Source organism: Biomphalaria glabrata, chromosome 14, assembly GCF_947242115.1.
Source record: "Biomphalaria glabrata chromosome 14, xgBioGlab47.1, whole genome shotgun sequence".
Taxonomy (NCBI): Eukaryota; Metazoa; Mollusca; class Gastropoda; family Planorbidae; genus Biomphalaria; species Biomphalaria glabrata.
Window position 1 is genome coordinate 23,994,536 of NC_074724.1, and position 23,219 is coordinate 24,017,754.

At 33.8% G+C, this 23,219-nt stretch overlaps 1 protein-coding gene across 1 annotated transcript; it reads right to left on the reverse strand.

Moving 5' to 3' along the window:
* Positions 1-1,273: 1,273 nt before the first annotated feature.
* LOC129922703 (C-type lectin lectoxin-Lio2-like) lies at positions 1,274-22,846 on the reverse strand. The gene is made up of 7 exons (XM_056009637.1): positions 22,756-22,846; positions 20,556-20,664; positions 18,647-18,753; positions 17,582-17,687; positions 4,258-4,464; positions 1,696-1,917; positions 1,274-1,461 (listed from the first exon to the last, which is right to left on the reverse strand). The coding sequence occupies exons 2-7, from the start codon at positions 20,599-20,601 to the stop codon at positions 1,274-1,276; spliced, it is 876 nt and encodes a 291-aa protein (XP_055865612.1). The 5' UTR covers positions 20,602-20,664; positions 22,756-22,846.
* Between the last annotated feature and the right edge of the window lie 373 nt (positions 22,847-23,219).

A 23,219-nucleotide genomic window follows, 5' to 3' on the forward strand; every position in this document is an offset into this window, starting at 1 on the left:
AAAGCTATCGCTCTTTTCGTTTTTAATAGATAAGAATGTATCGACTTCGGGTAAACCCATTTTCGCAAACCTAATTTTATTTTCGTAGCGAAAGAGAAATAACGTGAAAGGATCATTAGCTAAGTTTAACATACATATAAATCCAATCCACTAGATTATTCAAAAGCATTTTTTACATAAATTAGTTCCTGATATCTACAGATTTCCTGGCGAACATTCTTTCATTAGACATTACCAAATGGTTACACATTAACACATCTCTCTTCTGAGGTCTGAGTCTATTCCTAGGCCTAGGTCTAAAACTCTTACTGAACTCTAAGATGATAAAACTTCTTTTCGCACAGATAGTTTTATGCTTTAACACATAAACATACTAATTATTGTCCATTCATTTGATATTTTAATCAAATTAACATTCAAATTTGTTTTTCTAAAGCATTTTTAATACATTCGTTCGCTGTTCGTTAAAGCTGCGTAGCCGTGTTGAGATAGGCCTATATTCATTCATGAAAAAAAGTTCACGCATGCGCAGCACAGAACTCTAGATTAGTGTAGATTTAGATCTACGTCTACCTCAAGATCTACTTTATACTTTATACACATGAACATACAAAATTTAGTCTATTCATCTCAAATTTTAATCAAATATATGTAGGCCTACAAGCTAATGTTTTAATTTGAAAAAAGAAAATGGATTTAATTAAGCCTATTAGCTATTTTGATTTGATAGCTTCATACACACTATTTTTACATTGACACATTCGCTTTACTTATTACATTATTATTTCGTTTAATTGTTTACAAAACACTCTCAGTGACTATACCGACAGTAATGCGAATATAAAGACCCGCGGGTCGCGGGTAACATATGTCTTAGTATATAATAAAGTCGATGTTTGTTTCAAGACAGGCCTATAGATAGATACACGTTATTGTTTCCCACCTCTACCTCTCGGGTGAAATTGAAACACTGCATCATTATTCATTGTTCTTAACTAGACATGAATCAATGGGAAAATAATTAAAAAGCTAGTTAATTAAAAAGTGTTAAGTAATTGATTTGTTTGATATCAAAAAGGAAAATAAATTTAACAATAATGAGATATATGGGTCTAAATGTGAAGTTCCTTCACATTAATATAAGCTTTTTTATCATTTAAAGGATAGCCTTTGTTTCAACTATTTATTGAAAAAAAAATTCTAGATTGACCTTTAGGTAAAATTTTCTTTTGTGGAAATAAAAAAAAAAGATTTAAAAAAGATCAACGATAGACTACAACAATCTGTTACTTTTTAAATGAGAAGATGGTGCTTGGAGATGATAAGATGTTGACATTGATTCTTGTGAGTACATCCTCACAGGATACACTAAAGTTGAACTGATCCATGATTGGTCCTTTATATACAAAACTATGGTTACTGGTTGACTTGAGTTGACCTCGACGTACCGAGAATACACATCTGCGGGTTTGTTAACAAAATAAACATATTGACCATTAACCCTTAAAGTGCTGATCTCATTTACACTGAGTGCATACAAAATGGAATTATCATTTAGATGTTTAGAGGCTAAACTACCTCTCTGGTTTTATAATGTTTTTTTCTTTTCAATACTATTTATACGAAAGTTCACAATGGTTGATTGTTTTCTTTCGGTCTTACACTTATAAAGTTCCAAAACTAACAATCAGTTACCTGTTGATGCTAGAAAAACATTTTTCTCTAAATTAAAGTTGGCAGCTGTTCCTGGAAGGAGAAACAAGATCGTTATATTCTCAACGTTTTGGGTGTATTGGACTTTGCACCTGACATGGATGACATCAGTGGAGTTAGATGTCACTTGAAGTAGCCCATGTTTTAAGTTAGACTGTCCAGGTATGGCGGCCACGTAGAGTCTATAGTCGGTATTAGTAATAGCTGTTGACAAAAATAAATAATTGTCTAAAAACATGTTACACGTGAAAGTATCTATATATATATAATTCTCTTCTTCCCTCAAGAGTTTGTCGAGTAGTAAGAAGTATTTCTGTCCACGAGAAAACAAGAGTAGTATTTACACTACGGATGACTGGCTGCGCGCTTGACTGTCGTTTAAATGTATCAAACCCTGCCCGCTCCCATCCACCTTTGTCCTGCGGGAGGTTTGGACTAGGAAATAATCTAAATAATCTACTATATGTAAATAGCAGGGCCGGACTTAACTATTGTGGTACCCTATGCGAAACGGATTTCGCGGGGCCAAGTTTGGGTAGGGAAGCGGATAATAAGTGAAATTTAAGAGTTTGTATTAGAAAATAAATTCGTCTATGCATTTAATTCATTCTTTACTACGTACAGAAATACTTTACGAGCCTTGCGTGTAGCGAAGTCATACATTATATCGTAATATCATAATAATTCTGTTTCCTACATAGATCACGCTCAATAGCAAAAATTACCAAATGTTTCAATCTATCTTTGAGAATTGTTGACTTCTAGTAATTCTTCATTATTTGAGGCGCGAGAAGCTTCTTTCACCAGATTATACAATTACGGCTGATGCATAATGTCGCGCCTAAGATTGGCGTTTTCCATAGTGAATGACACCTAAAATGACAATTTTCGTGTATTATATATATTTCGTATCTTTTAAGAACTTTTTCGTATATTTTGCGATTTCGGTAGATTTCCAGGAGCTCCTTTTAAATCGCCAGGAGGTTGCGAGAAATCTGTTTTGAGTTATAAAATGGTTTAATTAATTAATTTATGCACCTTGAATTTCGAATTTATCAATCAGCGTTTGAATATCAATCGAGTAAACTGACATTATTATCAATGTTTGAAAACTTAAAATATTTTATGTTAAGGACATTATCTTCTATTAAGGACCTTTTAAGATGTCTACCGTTTTCGCAAGAAGCGTTAGCAACTATATTGGTTTAAAATTTCTCCGCCTACGCGATTCGTCTCGAATAGTCAGAATTATATGAAGTGTTTAACAAAGCTAAATCGATGACCTTTGTGTGACAAAAACTAAAAATTCGCGGCAAGGCATCTTACTTAACAAGAATATTATCTTGAGACATACGTGCGCTATATGTATCTGAAACATCCCTCGTATAATGCTGCCTCTTTCTTTACTAAACTTTATTTGAGCGACTTTTTTTTACTTGTATGAATAGTGCGCTCAAATTCCTAAAAAAATATTTCAATACCGAAACGTCCCACTCCGTAATACTTTAAAATAATATTTTTCCATTCTCTTCTAGTTTTCGAGGTCTGAGTGTGACAGACGGACAGACCGACATTTTGCACAAACCTAATAGCGGCTTTTCCCCTTACGGGGGCCGCTAAAAATGTAATTCTGAATAATAACCTTTTACAAATTGTATTATGAGCATAAAAATTGTTATCATTAAAGAAAAAAAAATTACGGTTGGGAGTCGCAGTGTAGTAGAAAATTATATGTTAGGGTTCGCGGAACTAAAAAGGATGAGAACCACTGGTTTAGATGGTAGTTTAAGTCTGCAGAACACATCAAAAGTTATACCCTTGCCTTCTAATTCTCTAACAAATGAAAAATGCTCAGGTGATGTTAAGCCTGTTTCTAATGTTAATAAACGTGCACAGTAAAATATGAAATTATTATTGAATAAATGTCATAAATAATGGGATTTTATAACAGAATTGACAATCATTTTACATTTGTGTAACAATCAATTAAAATAGGTTTTCTGCTCACTGTATTGGTTAAACAAAAAGAACAAACTAATGATATTGTTTATTGGAACCGCACCGAAATACACCGACCCTAGTAACGCAGCTGAAGAAAGGAACGATAGACTGTACTTTAACTGACATGCCATCATGATAAATTTCCCCTATCGCCATTTTGATATTATTTTTAGTTGTATTATTATGATTTTTATTATTAAATTATTGTTTCAAGTCTCTCAAGTCTCTCTCCATTTTTTTGCTTTCTTTCATATTATTCTATCATCTAAGTTCCTTGAACAGCGATCAAATTGTTACCTATTTGACACAGGTGATGGGAACAGCGATCAAATTGTTACCTATTTGACACAGGTGATGGGAACAGCGATCAAATTGTTACCTATTTGACACAGGTGATGGGAACAGCGATCAAATTGTTACCTATTTGACACAGGTGATGGGAACAGCGATCAAATTGTTACCTATTTGACACAGGTGATGGGAACAGCGATCAAATTGTTACCTATTTGACACAGGTGATGGGAACAGCGATCAAATTGTTACCTATTTGACACAGGTGATGGGAACGCACTGTACACTGGTTGTCATTTGTGTATTTGGATTCTCTGTCGGTCCTAATCTCCACGCAGTCTTCATTTTTACCACTGTCATCTGGCTGAGACAACATCCAAGTGCTATTCAGAAAGGAACTGTTATCAGATGACCAGATGAAGTTACTTTCCTTATTGATGTCATTGGCTCCTATCCATGCTGTACAACAAATATAATTTTTATTAGTAATATTTTTTTTAAATATCTGTAACATACATCTATGACGACGAGTAAAGCATATTTATCTGTTTCCATGGCCATCGAAACAAATAAAAATTTAATTTTCTTGCACTAAAAATACATTAAAACTTAATGATAATTCAGATAATAATTTCAAGCCTATATAAGAATATCTCTAGATCTGCTAGCCTAGTTAATAGTTAATCTAAATCAAAGATAAAAGCTAAGTACACTACTAACTGGTGATAAAGCAATGTCTTTTTTTTTTTTTTTTTTGCTTGACATGAATATAAGTTTATAAACGATTAAAAATAAAGTTTGTGTTATCACACAAACTCAGAGGTTGCCCTCAAATGACAATCAGTATCACCGTGTCATTATCTATCTTTTGAATTTTGTCGTATGTCTGCTGTGACAGTTTGCGTAACCAAATCCCTTCACTTTTTTTCGGTCAGCAGCTGTTTTTAGCAGGATATCATGAGAGAGGCGGGTCAATTCTTTTTTAATGTTATCCAGCCAGCTTTTTTTTTATGTCCCTTATTTCGAACTCCTTCCATTGTACCTTGAAGAATGACTTTTGATATTAAGTCATGTCTTACGATATGACCAAACCAGGTCAGTTTTCGTCTTTTCAGAGGATTAAGTTTTTTTTTCGTTTTAGCCAGTTAGAATGATGACTTGTAAAAGTGAACAGTCATTTGTCTTTTTTTCTATTATCTTATACTAGCGTTTTTCTGTAGTAATTACTACTTTATTGATCTTTTTCTCTTGTTTTGTTTGACAATAGGTATTTAAAAAGTTAACTTCTTCTAATGTTTGGCCCAACCACTGTATGCAACATCTCGTGCTATCTCCACCACAAACTAAATTTTAGTTTTTTCAGCACTGATTTCCATGCCAACTGCTCTAACTGGAGCTTGCAGTTTTGAAGTAAAATCTGGTACCTGTAACTGACGATACATAAGAAATATTCCGAATAAACTCTCTAAGGAAAAACATTTTCACTATATAAAACGGCTTATTTAGACTAGAAAATGTCTTTTTAAATATGAAAAAGATGACGAGGTTTAATACACATTTTAACACGCGTTCTTGTACCATTTCAATTAATTAAATAATTTCAAATGACGTAAAAAAAAACGCTATATCAAATGGTCTAAAAATAATTATAATGAAAATGTCTTCGATTCCGAAGATAAGAGATCAGTACAGCGCTTGACATGAGTTATAAGACCCATTTGCAATGTACATTTTTTTCGCGCACCTCGTGCAGACAAAACCGTTGTCTATATGGCCTATTTAGATTAAAAATGTTATTTTCAAAAAGAGAGAGTTGACAAGAGTTATTAATTAATAAACAATGGCGCACGTGTTATTATAGTATTATAGGATTCCATCCGCCCCCACCCTTGCGGAAAAAAATTATATATATATATATGTGTGTGTGTGTCCATCATTAATCTTTATTACATTCTGACCCTTTGGGAAGACGTTTAATGTGCCTGTTACGTGCCCATCTTAGTGTGAATGTGAAATGGTGCGATTGCGTGTTGAAAGGAGAGAAGAACCAAAATGGAGGAATATGAACAAGAAAGTGTTTTCAGTATTAATAAAGATTAAAGTATTTATAAACTGTGATTTGTCGTTTTCATGTCTAAAGAGTCTCATCCAACATGAAAACGTAACAAGTGGCGCCCAACGCAAAGGTAAAACCTACGTAGTCCTTGATACACAGTTGATCTCCTGTCAACAGACAGTAGAGATATCATATTATATAGTCTAGATCTAGTGACAGGATTTTATTCAATTTGATTAATATTAATAGAAAATGGCGGACAAGGCTGAGGTAGCAGCGTTGAAAGAAGAGGGAAGGTTGTTGGAGCTGGAAGGGGCAGAACTAAGAAAGTACGTACAAGAAAGGTTGATGGAGAGGGAGAGATTAGCGATGGAAAGAGAAAAAGAAAAGGAGAGATTAGACATGGAGGACAAAAGAGAAAGAGAAAAAGAAAAGGAAAGATTAGACAAGGAGGACAAAAGAGAAAGAGAAAAGATAGCCATTGAAAAGGAGAAGAAAAACGAATTAGTCGCCATTGAAAGAGAAAGATTAGCGTTTGAAAAAGAGACAGCAGAGAAAAAGTTAAAAACAGACCAAGGAAAAGAGAATGATAAAAGAAAGAGTGACTCTACAGGGAATAAACTGGCAAAGTATAAAGGTTTGATATTCAACGAAGACAAAATGGACATAGACATTTTTTTGAAGAAGTTCGAAATAGAAATGAGAGAATTGGAGTACCCTGAAGACAAATGGACATTCTTATTGTCGAGATCATTTACAGCGGAGGTGCCTTCAAAAATATGTATGAACCAGAGTAACTACAGCATTGTGAAAGAACAACTACTTCGAACTTTCGGGAAAACAGAAGCTTTCTATCGCCAACAGTTTGTTAATTGTGAGATAGAACCAGAGGATGACCCGCAGACCTTCTTGGACAAAATGAGCAGCCATTTCGATAACTGGATAGAAACTGCTGAGGTAGAAAAAACCTTTGACAGTCTTAAGACATTTCTCATGCTGGACAAAGTGATGTACGAGTGTCAGGAGGAATTAAAAATATTTCTGTTGGAGAGGAAACCGAAATCCATAGAAGACATAGTAAGACTGATAAGGGCTTATAAAGTGGCTCATCCCGAGAAGAAATTATCTAGAGGCAGTGATATAGAAGAAATAGTTGCCTTTAACAGAACATGTGAGACACAGAATAACTCTCACAGAACAAGGGAGACACAGGATAGACAGTATAGAAGTGGTACATATGAAAGACAAAATGATAGCCGCAACGGAAGATATCAAGGAAACAGACAGGAAAGAAAGGACTGGGAGAAAGGTAGAATAGAGCAAGGCTTATCATTGTCATCTGATACTGGAACATTGGAGATTTTTCAGACATTCGTAGGGAACAAGGCAGCCAAGACCATCAGGGATACTGGGAGCACTATTATTGGAGTGAATAAGAATTTAGTGGAAGACCATGAATATACAGGCGAATCTAGGAAGTGTGTTATGTTTAATGGGAATATTGTACAATTACCGATTGCTAAAGTTAGTATAGACACACCGTATGTTAAGGGGACAGTGGAAGCTTGTGTTGTAGATCAGGGTGAGATAGATTTAATTATTGGGAATATCCATGGGGTGAAAATATGTTCAGTAAGGGAGATTGAGAATTGGAAGAAATATTATGGGATAAAGTCTACGCGAGGTAGAAATGGGGATGTGGAAGAAGACATAAGATCTCATACATCAGATGACATGGGTAGCAGAGAGCACGAGAAGAAAGAATTAACAGATAAGGTAGAAAACAATGCAATAGGAATGGGTCCAAATCAAAGTAAAGTAAGGCAATCAGGGGTACAGGGAAAGCGATTTAAACCCACATATAGACGTACAAGTCCATATATCTTATGCTTTAATTGTGGGAGAAGGGGGCATATTAGAAGACAGTGTCAACAGTTAATTAGAATTAAGGAATCAAGGTACAATAGTGGAGAGGCGTATACGAGAAAAGAGAGGGATATTAGCAGCCTAGAAAACAGTACAGCTAGATCATTCGGTAGTAGGATCACAATGGGACATCATTGCAAAGGAGGGAAGCGGAAAGGATGGCATGTCAATAATGTTAGAATTATATAGATATGATTAGAAAAGGTAGGACTGATGGACACTAATTATTGTTCTATTCTACAATGAATAAGTATATGTGTAATGAAGTAAATATTGTTGTTACATATACATATAGGTTAAGGATACTACATTATAGAAGTTTGTAAAGGCTACATAGGAAATGTAAAAGAGTATAAATACTGGAAAGTAGATACGTAGATGTTGCACAATGTATTTAATTATGTGTGGTTCTGTTGGATTATAATTATTCTATTAAAATTACATTTGTAAGAAAATTATTGAAATGATGTGGTAGAAATACATAAAAAGAAACGTCAAGACTGGAATTATTATATAGGCCTGATGATACTAAGACGTAAATAGCATTGGATTAAATCTATGGTAGCCTATGAGGAGTGTTGTTAGTTATAAACTGGGTCATGTTGTTGAGGCTACAATATACATGGAGCAAGATAGACCTTGTTTGTTAACCATTCGATTGCGACTGGAATGATGGTGTTTGTACAGGCATAAAATTATGAGTGGGGAGTTGTATTAATAGAAATATGATTACTTATAGATATATGTTAACAGAAGTGTTTTCAATTGCTCATAATAACAGTTATTATTGTGATGAATATAATTGTTATTCCCATGTTGGAATTGTATTGGTATTAACATGACATTGTGTTTGATTTTGTGTAATTATTACATTATGGTTTTATATGTTACCGATTTGTTTTAACTTGGAATAGTCTGATAATATATTCAGTGATTTGTATTTTGGACGTTCGATGTGCATCGAACTTGTTAAACAGGGGGGGGTGTTACGTGCGCATCTTAGTGTGAATGTGAAATGGTGCGATTGCGTGTTGAAAGGAGAGAAGAACCAAAATGGAGGAATATGAACAAGAAAGTGTTTTCAGTATTAATAAAGATTAAAGTATTTATAAACTGTGATTTGTCGTTTTCATGTCTAAAGAGTCTCATCCAACATGAAAACGTAACAGTGCCCTAGAATAGATTCTTCCTGAAATTAGTAAAAAACTTGTAGACTCCCCGCCCTTGCTAGCAAGGGGGTCGGGGGAGCTCGCAGCGCTCCCCAACGCGGGGCCAAGCCCCGCCGCCGAGCACTATTTCTGGTATTGAAAGATATTAAAATGCATATTCTGAGGTATCTACAGTGCATTATCTTGCTATTAAAAAGTTTTATTTCAAAAACCTAATGTGCTATTCTTATTGACTTAGACCCTCTGTTGAGGGTGTTTTTTTTTTTTTTTTTTTTTAAATTCAAAACCCCATTTAGCTACGATCATAGAATTTGGTGACTGTAGTTTGCTTTAAAATAATATTGTTATAAACTTGGTGGTGGCACAGAGAGGGGTAGTGGTGTGTGTGTAGTCAGCCGACGCAAATCGCCCTAGGCCAGCGCTAGAGGAGCGGTCAACCGTGACGAGTTACGACGGTCAGCCGAGACAAGTGTCAACACGGCGGTTCGGGAAGGATCGACGGCGGTCCGGGAAGGTTCGACGTCGTGAACAGAGCTCAGGAGCGTCACGAGAGTTGTAGTCATCTGACCACCTAGAAACGTCGAGCGGCGTTCTGTCCGGTTCGAGAAGGCCAGTAGGGACCCTATATAAGAGCGGAGGCGACGCAGTCAAGACGGTTCAGAAAGCGGGTTTACGACAGGAGTTCAGAACACGGTCGACTACAGCACAGTTCAACGGTGTGGTCCTGTACGGAGCATTACGACGGTTCAGTGCGGAGTACTGTCAAGTACAGTTGAGACGAACGGCGTCTTGATCTTGGTCTGTGATCGAGTCCGAAACAACGAGCCCAAGTGTGTGAAGTCAGTCCCGAACTGTTGAACCCAGTGCAAGCCCGGAACGAGACGGAGAGACCAGTGCAAGACTTGATACGGCGGAATGGTGTTATCGGAGAGATATTTGTTATCGCAGAGCTATTTGTACTGTTCTACGTGCTGCCAATTGTACAGTATTGGCTGTTATTTATGGACATTAAACCTTTACGTTATTTTGGAGCCCTGACTTGTCAAGTTCTTTAAGTTGGTGGTGTATGGTGCAGTTTGCAGAGAGCCTGGATAGTGAGATTCGTAACAATATTGAAGAGAGAGGTTTTCAACTCTAAACGCTCTGTAGGGGAATTTTAAATTCAAAACCATCTGGAGGGGTTTTAAACTTTAAAGAAAAAGTCATCTGGAGGAGGGGGATTTAAACTCAAAACCCCTTTGTCTACGCTCATAGAATTATGAGTGTGTAATTTGCTTTTTTTTTTTAATATTGAAGAGGGGGTTTATCGTAAATTTTGGAGGGGGTTTTAAATCAAAATCTTCCTTAACTGTGCTGTTGGAATTTGGGGCTTGTTGTTTGCATTTTTAGCGGCCCCCGTAAGGTGAAAAAGCCACTATTAGTTTTGTGCAAAATGTCCGTCTGTCTGTCCGTCTGTCCGTCTGTGCGTCTCAGATCTCGAAAACTAGAAGAGATATGAAAAATATTATTTCATCATTAAATCCGGCTTGAAAAGTTTAGGTGCAAAGGCTACTTTTGGTTTTCTAAAAGCAAACCGTTTAATTTATAAAATTAATTATGCAAGCGATTTTTTTCATAAAAATACACCAATTCTAAAACAATTACGTAAATGTAAGGGAGGCAATGTTACAATATGCTAACAAAGATTAATAACGTTTGTGTATTTTCAGTATCACTAAGTCAAATATATTTATAGAATGTACAGGAAATGTTTACAACAAATATAAATAATACTTAAAGATGTTTTTTCTGGTTAACTAGCTGCTAAAATTAAAAGAAAACATTTCTGTTTCTGTTTGTTTATAAAGGCTAATAATGCACTTTGTATGTAAATATCATGCACATTTTTTAAAAAGGACTTTTTATGCAGCGACTTTCGTGCAGTAGCGAAACGTCGCAACATGAACGGGTGCTAAACCAATTCCTTAAACTTTTTTAAAAAATCAGATTTTATTTATTTTTTTGTTTAGTGCCCCCATCCGAATAAAAGAAGCTTATTGTTGTGCGTTTTGTCTGTTGGTCGGTCTGTCCGTCACGATTAGATTAACAAGTAACACTAGAGATTATTGTAAATCTGATTTAACCTTTAATTTTTCATTCAGAAATATTGCAATAGTTTAAAGTATATAGTAGATTTTATTTCCATGCTTAAACGTTGCAAGAAACACATGATCTTTAATATATTGTTCAGTTTTTTTTTTATGTAAATAGCATAGGAATTCTAAATAAAAATATCTATACTGATTTATATTTCATTAACTATAAAGTTGTTCCGGATATTGTTTTATAAAAAACAAATTTATGTCAAATAATTATATTTGTTTCAAAAATATCGACAATAGGTTATTCAGGATTTTAAAATAAGAAAGTAATTTACTAGAAACGATTATTGAAAATAAATTTTTAGGCTTATTTTACAGTTAATTTTCTTGCCGAAACATAATAAAAGTTGTTAAATCGGTAAAGAATGTTCCGGATTTTGTTTCGAAAAAGAAATCGACCTACATTACCTTAATTTTCTTACAAATCGTCGCCAAAAATGATCCGAATTTTATATGAAAAATCTAATAACGCTAATAAATGTTTGAAATCCTTCTTCTAATAAATAAAACAAATAATTTTCTCATTTACGAAAATTGGTTGTTCCGGATTTTTTATGAAAAATAGTTTAAGTTTATTTATGTAACACTTCTCTCTTACACTACATTTAACTTTCTATCTAAAACGTTAAAAAATCTAATTATCGTTAATATTATGCTCTGATTTTTAAGGAAAAAAACTTCCTAACACCAAAGAATGGTTTGATAAAATCTCCATAAGGGTATGGTACATCTAATTTTCATAACTGACCATCCCAGAAATTTAATTAACGGCATTTGATTAGTCTGGAATTCTTTTTTTTTTCTCACTATAAATATATAAACATCCGGAACAATCTATAACAGAAACTTAAAACTAATGCGATGTTTCGGAAGGGAAATTAATTTTAATCAGATTTTCAATAGCTTTTAGTCTTTTTTTTTCTCGCTATTAACATAACGGACAGACAAACTGACAGACAAAACAAAAAAAAGCGTCTTTAATCCTTTTATATATATATTAATATATATATATTAAGTCTAACTAGCCCATCAAATGAAATGCTATGATCCCTCGAGAAGCTGCTCGTATAGATGACATTTGTTAGTCTAACTAGGACGTGTGACGTAATGGAATTTTTTTCCTTTGACGTCATATGAAGTTAATTCTTTAAATGAAATGCTAAAAGAACTCACTCGGTGCACCAATGTCTATGAAACCTCAACAAGCTGCTCGTATAGATGATATGTTTTAGTCTAACTAGACCGTGTGACGTAGTGGATTTTTTTCCTTTGACGTCATATGGAATAAATTCTTTAAATGCTAAAACAACTCGGTATAGTAATGTTTATTAAAATCGTAATGTGACTCGCATTTTAAAAAGACATAATAGATTTAGATCTAATCTAGATTTTTTAGACTAAATCTAGATTTTTTTTTACACTAGAGCTAGATTTTTTACACTAGATCTAGATTTTTTTTCTAACACTAGAGCGAGATTTTTAGAACTAGATTTAGATTTAAGTTCTAATTAAAATCATTATAGAATCTAGATCTAGAATTTATTGGTCTAGTTTAGAATGTTTGTTGTTTTACATGTTTCGGATGTTTCTTCAAAGTTGTAGTCCCAACCTCCCGTAGGACGACGGGGGATGGGAGCGGGCAGGGTTTGAACCTGGGACCATCGATTAATCCAAACGACACTAGTGCAAACCGCACTACCAGACAGCCATGATTTAGACTAGATCAAGATCTATAATTTTAATTTCTAGGCTTAAAGTGTAGATTTTTTTTCTAAAGTCTAGATTGTCAATATGTCAATATTGCAATGTTATAAAATACTAAAACTAATCTACTATTTTAATATTTAGGTTTTGCAATTAGTCTATTAATTGATTATCTAGTGGGTTTTTTTTTATAAATCTTATCTAAATTACATCTGCATTATCCCAAATATATATTTTAGACCTAGATCTAGTAGATATAAATATTGAGAGTGCTGAATTATTAGTTTAATTTAGGTAGATCTACATCCTCATTCTAGTTCCATTTAGGCCTAAATGAAAATTTTCAATACTAAAAGATTATCTAAAATCGCTCTTCTGACATATTGTACATATCCGCTAGTTGTCATTAGTGATGGGAACTAAACTAATTTTTTTTAGTTAAACTAAAACTAAGTTTGAACTAAAAAAAAGTAATTAAACTTTTAGTTAATCACAAATTGAAAAAATTAGTTAAACTAAATTATAAAGCATTAGTTAAACTTTTACTAACTATTTTGACCTTTTTTAAGGATGAAACAGCCAAAAATTAAAAATATAAACAACAACCAATCTCTTTGGCAAAATGTAATAAACATTTATTTGTGCACATGAAAAAAAGATTTAAATGTCTTTATGGGATAGATGTAGATCTTAATAGAATCACTAGATTAGACTAGAATGATACTATTATAGCAAGAAATTAGAAGTAATTGTCCAAGTTCTAATATAAGTTACCTTTTTAGAAGTAATGATAAAACTGCATGTTGACTCGCTAACTAACTCTAGATTCTAGAATATTCTGGATCTAATATCTTCTACAAACGAAATGATCAGAAATATAATCTAGATCTAGCTACTAGACCAAGATCAAATAATTAATATTTTAATCTAAAAATAATATAAGAAATACTAGTTACTACTACTACTACTAGATCTAAATAGAGTCTAGTAGATATCTTAGTAACTCTAGATCTATCTAGAGATTTTAGATTATTATAATTATGATTATAACAAGATATGGGTATTTAGATCTATAATATAATATAGATAGTAGATAATACTAGATCTAGATCTAATAGATCTAGATACTCCTGCTAAGATAGTAGATATAAGTATAATTATAATAGAAGTAGATGTTGATCTAGTCTAGATTTAGTTAATTTAATAATCTAATAAGTCATCTAGAATTTTCTAGATATATCTAGATTAAATCTAGACTCTAATTTTAGAATAGTAGAATCTCTAAACTAATAGATTTATAATATTGACTTATAATTTTAAATTTACATTTAGATCTAAGACTACTTTAACTTTAGATCTATCTAGTAAAAAGTTTTAAAATAAAAAGAGTCGACATTTCTTTTAGATCTATATAGTAAAGCAAAATTCTTTGCCTGCAGCTATACAGGAACACACTGGTGTTTAATAAAAACGAGCAAAATGTAGATCTATAGAAGCAAGGAATTATCAGGATTTATCAGCAGCGAAACTTGCTAGAAATATAATGAACACGTGTATTTTTTTTAAAAGGCGGGAATAGCGGCCATTATAGGGTAAAGGTCAAAAGGCTTTCTAGTGACCTGTGCACCCTCTAGTTTATTCTCCTCTCTATTCTTCATTATATATATTCTCCGAATTACATATATCTAAATATTTATTGGTATGACCGTATGTATGTTAAAAAAGTTTGTAGAATTTGTAATTAAACTTTTTAGTTTGTAACTAAAAAAAATTAATTAAACTAGGATTTTAACTAAACTATTTTTTTTAATTAAACTTTGGCCTTAACTAATTTTTTTTAGTTAAACTAAAAGTTAGCAACTTTTTAGTTAACTTTTGCCCATCACTAGTTGTCATTCCGTAATGTGTAGGTATATTATCAATAGTAGGCTATTAGTTTGTAACCAGTTTGTCATTAGATTAAGAGCAATGCCTGGTCGTGCGGATAGCGCGCAGAACTGATTATTTCTACGGTCTCGGTTTCATACCCTGCTCGATGCCATCCTCAGTCGACCAGCGAATATGCGGATCCGACAGTGATCCGTCTCCCACGGGGGCCGCCTCTGAGTTTGTGTGGCAACACAAACTCGCTTTGTAATCTTGTTTTGTTTTGTTTTATAGAAGAGGTGGATTTAACTGCAAAAACCTCTGGTAGGGGGTTAAAAACTTAAAACTTAAAGCCCCTTGTAGGGGGTTCTAAACTCAAAACCCCTTTTAACTCAAAACCCCCATCGGCTGTGCTGTGGTAAGTGATAATTTAATATTAAAATCTCAGATAAAGTAAACAAAATGAAAGCAAAAATCAGTCACTTAATTCCGTTTCCCCCCCCCCCCCGGCTACGCCCAAATATATATATATATATATATATACCTATATATAAAGCTACGGTCTGCGGGCTTTTTCAGTGCACGGACCAAAGGTTTGGAACTCACTCCCCATTGATCTCAGACAGACAACATGCTATACCACTTTTAAGAAGAACATTAAGACCTACTTGTTTAAAACTTTTTTAGATTAGTTTCTGATATCAGTTGTCATGTCTCTTTTTGTAAAATTATTACAGCGCCTTGAGCCTACATTTTGTTTGTTAACAGCTCTTTATAAATAAAATTATTATTATTATTATTTTTATTATTATTATTATAATACATATATATATATATATATATTTATATATTTATTTATTTATTTATTTATTTATATATATATTTTTTTTTCTTTTATCTTTAGCCCCCACCTCCAGCCCGGTTGGGGGAGGGGCATTGAACATACACTTTGGTCTGCCATAATCTAAGGAACATTTATAGGCCTACCAAGTTTTATCAAGATTGGTCAACCGCTTTCGATTTCTATGCTTTAAATATTAGACATATGTAAGTGGAACTTCACTTTTTAGGTTAAAGTAGTAACTGCTTAAAACATTTACTTAAACTACAAGCACTAAACACTCCTAGTATATATACTAGAAAGTTACAGATTGAAACAATAAATTGTACGCATTGTCTTCGAGTCTGAAGACTAATGATGAGTTCAGTATTGGAAAGAACACGTAAATCAAGTTGCGACCTGCACATTGTTACACATCTAATGACAGACGAGTCAAGTCTTTTCATCGTCTGCCTCTGTCCTCTGCAAGCGACCTTCTTTGAGTCTCATATGTTTGTCCCGCGACCTTAGTGAGAGCTCTCCAGCTGTCTTTTTCAGAGGCAATCTGCTGCCAGCTGCCCTCTTCTATGTCAGAGGTAGTGAAATAACTGTTTAGCCCTTTGTTAAAGTTCACACGAAAAGATTGCCTTTAATATGCTGTCATCCTCCATGCCAAATGGGCATCTATCCGACTCAGCATTGCTGTCGAAAGGTCGGTGATGCTTCTCAACCGCAATACTGATAACGATAAATTACCATACCCAGTTATTAAAAGGTATCAAAAGGAAAAAATCATCAACACATCACATCTTCAATATCCACTAAAAAAAGACATCACAACATCAATACATGGGCACCAATATTCACACACTGACTTCACATCACAAGCACAAACATAGTAAAGATAACTAAAAAAAAAACTCTAGCTAAATATAATCTTATTAAACCTCTACACGAAAGAAGTACCTGAAATGAATTATATTTTTAAAAAATATTACTCTTCTATAGCTCATATTATCTTATATAATACAGAAGTTACTTTAAAAAACATTATAGTATGCTTAGTGCGCTTTGGTCCAATCTCTTTCGTGGACAAGTAGGGGTGAGGGGGTGTATCTTGGAGAAGGTTTCCGTGCTGCCTATAGACGCTAAGCAATCGCAAATCAGCTCGAGTTTCGATTCGAACTCAAGCCCGTTTGCTAGGTAATCATCTGGATTATGCCATTCAGTCAAGACACATCGTACTTGCAGATATCAGTAAACCTTTTTATTAATCAACGAATGCATCAGAACAGCATTGCTTAATTAAGTTGTCACAAACCTTACTTGTATAGTATAAAGGAAGGACTATATATAGAGTCTTAGTTTACCCCAGGTAACAGCCTGAGGAGTTGACCATGGCTATCACGAGGAGGTGAGCTTTTGATCATGTTGCGTTAACGATTGCAGAAGTAAAGGTATACAGGTTGGGTGAAGTGATTTGTTTAGATAGTGAGAGTGTGTGTGACATGTCAGCAGTTGTTTGAGTGATTTGGAGTGCGGAGGTTAGATGTGCTAGTTTGCTGTGTTTAAAGTAAAAGCAGAATCTTTAATCTAGTTCTGTTAACAACAAATGAACTAGGGCTTGAGATTGCTCGCCAGCGATTCAACCCCTAAACAACGACCTTCACAACCTCCCAAAACGCAACCCCTACAAAGTGAATGTTAGTGGCAGAGTACGCTGATGCAGAGATATGATACGACGGTGATCTGTTACCTTAGCATAAAGAATACTTTGGCTAAACAAATAAATTAAGCCTAGAGTTCGAAATGCTAGATAGTTGCTTGATTAAAGTAGACGTTTATTTTATTGAAATAAATCTTACAACGTGAAAATAATTAAATCATAATTAACCTGTGTTGATACTTTTGGATTTTAGTAAATTCCATAGCTTGTCAATTTCATCATTCGTCCTCGGTTCCGCTAGAATCCCTCTGAAAAAATTTTTGAAACACTCCATCTGGGAAAAAAGTTTGAACAGTTGTATAAATGATTCAAACATATTTATTAAGCATTTGAAACATGTTCATGAAATTGATTTTCTTTTTACACAGGAATTTCTTTTAATCAAAAACGTCACACATCAATTCTCTTTTAGAATGTCCACCGGGTTAGAATACCTTAAATACACTATGATAGCATTAACGCTGTGAATAATTAAAGAACGATAATAGGGAATGTTTGAGTTTTAATGCCAACTCATAGTCAGGTCCTATGAGTCGGTAGTTTTTTAAAGGGCCATTCAGGTAAAAAGACATGATGCTGGTTACATGATTCATGGTTAAAACATGTGTGTACAGTGCCACTCAACGTGTTTGAATATTATGAGATAGTAGGCCGTACATCACAGTGTGGTGCCAGGGTCTATCGCGAAACGTAGCCCTGCCATTTCTATTCCCATCATAGTCCAACTCAGGTCAAAAGCAGATATTGATAGTTTTATTACGTAGAGCATATGGATGAGATTACATTGCAATATTGCTTTTCGTTTTCTGACACTGGTATTTGAACACTTGCAATGAAATTAATCGTAACTAAAGTGTTTGTGATACCTTCATGCAGGGATAACAGAAATAATGAATTAAAACTATCAAATAACCGCAATTTGGTCCTCACTGACATAGCGAAACGTAGCTGGCAACGGATGACCTTTGGGGTGGGGCGGAGACAGACAGACCGACAGACAGACAGACAGACAGACAGACAGATAGATAGATAGATAGATAGATAGATAGATAGATAGATAGATAGATAGATAGATAGATAGATAGATAGATAAATAGATAGATATAGATAGATAGATAGATAGATAGATAGATAGATAGATAGATAGATAGATAGATAGATAGATAGATAGATAGATAGATAGATAGATAGATAGATAGACAGATAGATAGATAGATGGTAGTATTCATTTACCTGTGAGTCTTGCCAGTTTAACATCGTGTAAAAAATTTTGTAACACTGTCCATCTAATAGGAGCGAATCATTATCTTGTGGAAAGCAGGGAATGGACAGACAACGTTCTAAATGCAGAAAAAAAAAACTTTATGAAAAAAATACATTTTGATACATCACTTTGTCAGAATTCATCATTGACACTTACAACATCCTTCTCATCCTCCCATTCCCTAAAACCATGATTCTCTATTCATACAATAGGTGAATGTGTTGTTGCTTAAATACATTATCCCAATTGGCTTCCAATATTATTTCGTTTTACATCGGAACCAGTCTACGTTTATTAAATTATAGATTTTCATATATGGAGCGAAAAAAAAAAAGTAGTTAGGTTTTGGTGTATACGGTTATGGGTAAGCTTCTTTTTTTACATTTCTATGATAGTGATAGTTTTATTTTAAGCACATCAAAATTAAATTTCATTAGCTTTTTCGTTTCCTCTTACCTTATGTATTAATTTACTTGCCAACATGAAAGTTCTATTGAGCATGCTTGACAATGTTTAGTTTATCGCAAAAATACGTGAAAATGTTCCAAATAAAAATCCACAAATAAATATGTTAACAATTTTCGTATTCTTGACCCAGTATTTTTTTTTTTTTACAGATTTACACTTCTCTCGGGTCACAGACAGCACGTGACATCCATAGTTTGCCGGCTGACTTATTCATAAACTTCACGTTGACTGGAAATCATATATAGTAGAGTCATTATTGCGGAGCAGGCATGTTTGCGGAACAGCTCGTCGAAATTAGTTAAAACCTACTTTATTTTGAAATTTTCTGCTAAACTACTGTAACGGTACTGCGCATGGTCCATTTCTCTACATTTCCAATATAAGGGTTTTCCTTTCACAGCAGAAAATTAATTTTGACTCCAGGTTAAAGTTGACAGGTGTGGAATCGTCCATTATTTTTCACGTACCAGGAGAACCGCATAGGTCAGGGCTTAAGGCTTTTTAAAAACGATAATGACACATCACCTGCATGATACACCTATTTTTAGGTTACTAAATGGATGTGAAAAAACATGTCGTAGCCATCCACCAGGAATTTAATTTTTAAAAAATTGGGAGGTGTTAACCCAGTTTTTACCTCTTTATAGATAGTCACAATTGTGGAACACTATAGATGTCATTTATTTGACCTGCGCATTTAGCTTAATATTTACATAGTGATTTAGATTATCGGAATTTAAATATGAAATTGTATTAGTACACATAAATTTAAAAACATTAAAAACATATTACTTATAATATATAATTTATGATTACCAGACGTCCAGCTAAAAGAGGAAACATCATAATATCAAATAATATCATATATGCCTATATAATATTAATGTAACAAAAAAGAATTACGGAATAGTGGAAAGTAAAATCTTGTAAGGAAAATCAGGGTAGTGTGACGTCAATTAAATTAAAGAGGTAAAGGATTAAAAAGTGACAATGTGTTGTCTTAAGCTTTAATAGGATAAAATTAATGTAAAGGATAAGGAGTTCAAGTATTATATAAGACTAATAAATGTATGCTTTATATAGGCTTTGTTCCGACATTTTTACCGTGTTCCGCAATTGTGACTTCTTAAAAAATCCTGTTCCGTAATTGTGACTGACCATATCTCAGTCGATTTGAATGTAAAATTTAAATATCTGTTGAAAAACTAAACAATACGTCTATTTTTATCACAAAATGGATGGGCAATGCCTAGATACTTTAGTTTTTCCATAGGTCTAACCATTACGGAGCAAAAAATTGAAACTAAAAGTAGCTGCAAACTGTTCCGCAATAATGACTCTACTCTATACTTATTGATGGAATATATGTATAAATAATTACTCGTGGTGTGAGTTTGTTTTCAAACTTACCTAGGCAAGTCACAATTAAATGTGATAGAATGAATCTCCAGTCCATCTGTAAATAGTTTGTCTAATTAATCTCACACTAACAAAGTAACTACTTTCTTGATATTACTAACTGAAACATAAAAATCAATTTAGATTTAAGTTAGCGTCTATCAGTGTTTCTCAAACTTTCGTTCATGACACCTCCCTCCGCCCTCCCCCACCGCACTTTGAACCATAATGATCTTGTTTCCAACACACATATCCGTTACTGATGTTCCTTCAAAGGATAAGATACAATTACATTTGACACTTGTTTCGTCCTTAGCAAGGTAGGGGAGAGCTCCGCAAACCATCTTTTTTTTTTTTTACATTTTATTCCTAGTTGTAGAGAGTCATCGCCTTTTTTTAACGTGTTTTCACGTTTCTTCAAAATGTAACATTTTTACATCCTAACCTAAACCTTCCGCTCGAAGGCGGGAAATGGATAAGGGTAAGGTTCTAACCCGGAGCCATCTAGAGCGCATACCAGACGACAAGGCAGTGTAACACATGTTTTGAGGCTTAGGAGTGTGCTGTTCATTAATGTGCCTTTCTATTTGCTAATAAACATGTTTTCTATTTGTTGCATTACTTCTGCTGACGCGAATGCCATGTGGAGCTTATATCTTGTGTAGCACAACAGATATTAGAAATCACTCAATGACTCACTGATCAGCAGACAATATACATTTATTAATATACAATAATACAAAGGGCGATCCAGTTATAAGGCTCAATGAATGTATAAACAATAGCTTTCAGAATCATTTGTAAAATTCAACATCAAATACATTTCATAATGATATTTAATAATAATAATAATAATAATAATAATAATAATCTTTATTATCCGTAAGGAAATTTGTCTTACAATTTGTGCATTACACCAAACAAAAAACATTATAACTATAAGAAACCAAAGTGTACATTTTTATTTTTAAATGCTCAGATTGCTCAAATAACACTTTACTCAATGCAATAGAGTTCATTAACATATGACCTTCCTGTCATATATCAGTTTTAGAACCCTTGCAACATTTGGTGACTTGTAGTCACTGAACTATTCCGTGCAGTTTGCACGAGATTTTTCCTGGTCGGGAACTGACCATGAGGAGGACACCTCAGTTGATCTTGGACTCTTGTAGACAGAGGAGTGTTATGGATATCTTTTACAGTAGAGCAATGTACAAGTATTAAAGTTATTATAATTGACTAGTATTCAGGACACATTTCCTTGGATGTATTTTGTGATGGCTGAAGTCGCCAATATCTTTTGTGAATTATATTTCATATATATATATTATGTGAATAAAATCCATGTCAGCTAACCTAGAGTCTATTAATAATTCTAAATGTTGTGGTCGGAGAGTCCAGTAGGTCAGTGTTCTTACACACCTGCAAATCTAGTGCGCGAGTGAAAGTATTTAACTAAGAACACGAAGAACATTATAGTAGTACCAGAAGAGGTATCTTCAGCACACAGAGACATTCGCGTTATCAGGCCTATAATAAAAACTAGGCCGTGACACTTCCTCACTTAGGACCAAGGTAGTAACTCACTTTTCACTTTTCAAACCGAGAGCTTTTCCGTGGAAAGAACACGAAATGATCAGGTGATTACAAAATCACGTCACAGCCTCGTTTGAGACTCAGTGTGACAGGCAGCCATCCTCAAATAATGGGTCTACAACGCAAATTTGGTTGGAAATTGCCTGGATATCCATAGGAGGGTGCATCTCTTACAGTTTGAGAAAAGTATTTCAACATAATACTGTTTTTTTTCACAGTGTGTGCAAGGAGTAGATACTGTACTTAACTATATATATATATATATATATATATATATATAATGTATCAAGTGCCATAGTGAAAGAATAGATATTAAAATACGATGAAAAAAATACATGACAAATGAGAAAGAAAAATACGTTTGTATTACACAAACTCGTAGCGTGGACCAACACACATAATTAAAGAATTATAAAGTACTAGTCTTTCTACCAATCCTCTCCATTAAGTGATGTTCGCATCTATGACCACTACTTTAGAAGGTCAAATGACCTACACCGCAGTTTGCAAATAATAATCTTCTTCAAAGAGCTTTACAAGGTAATCAAATACTCGCACACATATCAAAAGAAGTACAGAGGTAATGCTGAGTAATTAATTTGACTAGACTTACTTTATCCAACTTCATGTTTCTTTATAAGAATGTACTAGTCCATGCTATGTTTTAACAACACCAAGAACAGAAACGAAACGAAATAAGTACGTCTGTAAGATTTGTTTGAAGTTTGTTTCCTCGGGTATCTAGGATACGTTTCCTTTCTAGTCGCTATTATTAGAATATGGAAATGATTTTTTACCACTAGTATTGTTTTTTCTTTAGAATCCAAATGTTAGGTCTTTTTTTCGTAACAGTATTGCAAGACACAACGGGTTGTCAATTACTTATGGGCAATTAACTCTATGATGCTTTGACGCTTAGGAAACTATAGACGACACATTTGGTGCCATTAATAATTTAAACGCCGTCATTCTTAAGAAAAAGAAATGTATTGTTCTAGCCCAGCACTGTACACCGCCATTCAAAGTAAAGAAGGTGCTCTCTAAGTTGTGCACTGAACTCAACTGAAAAGGAATGTT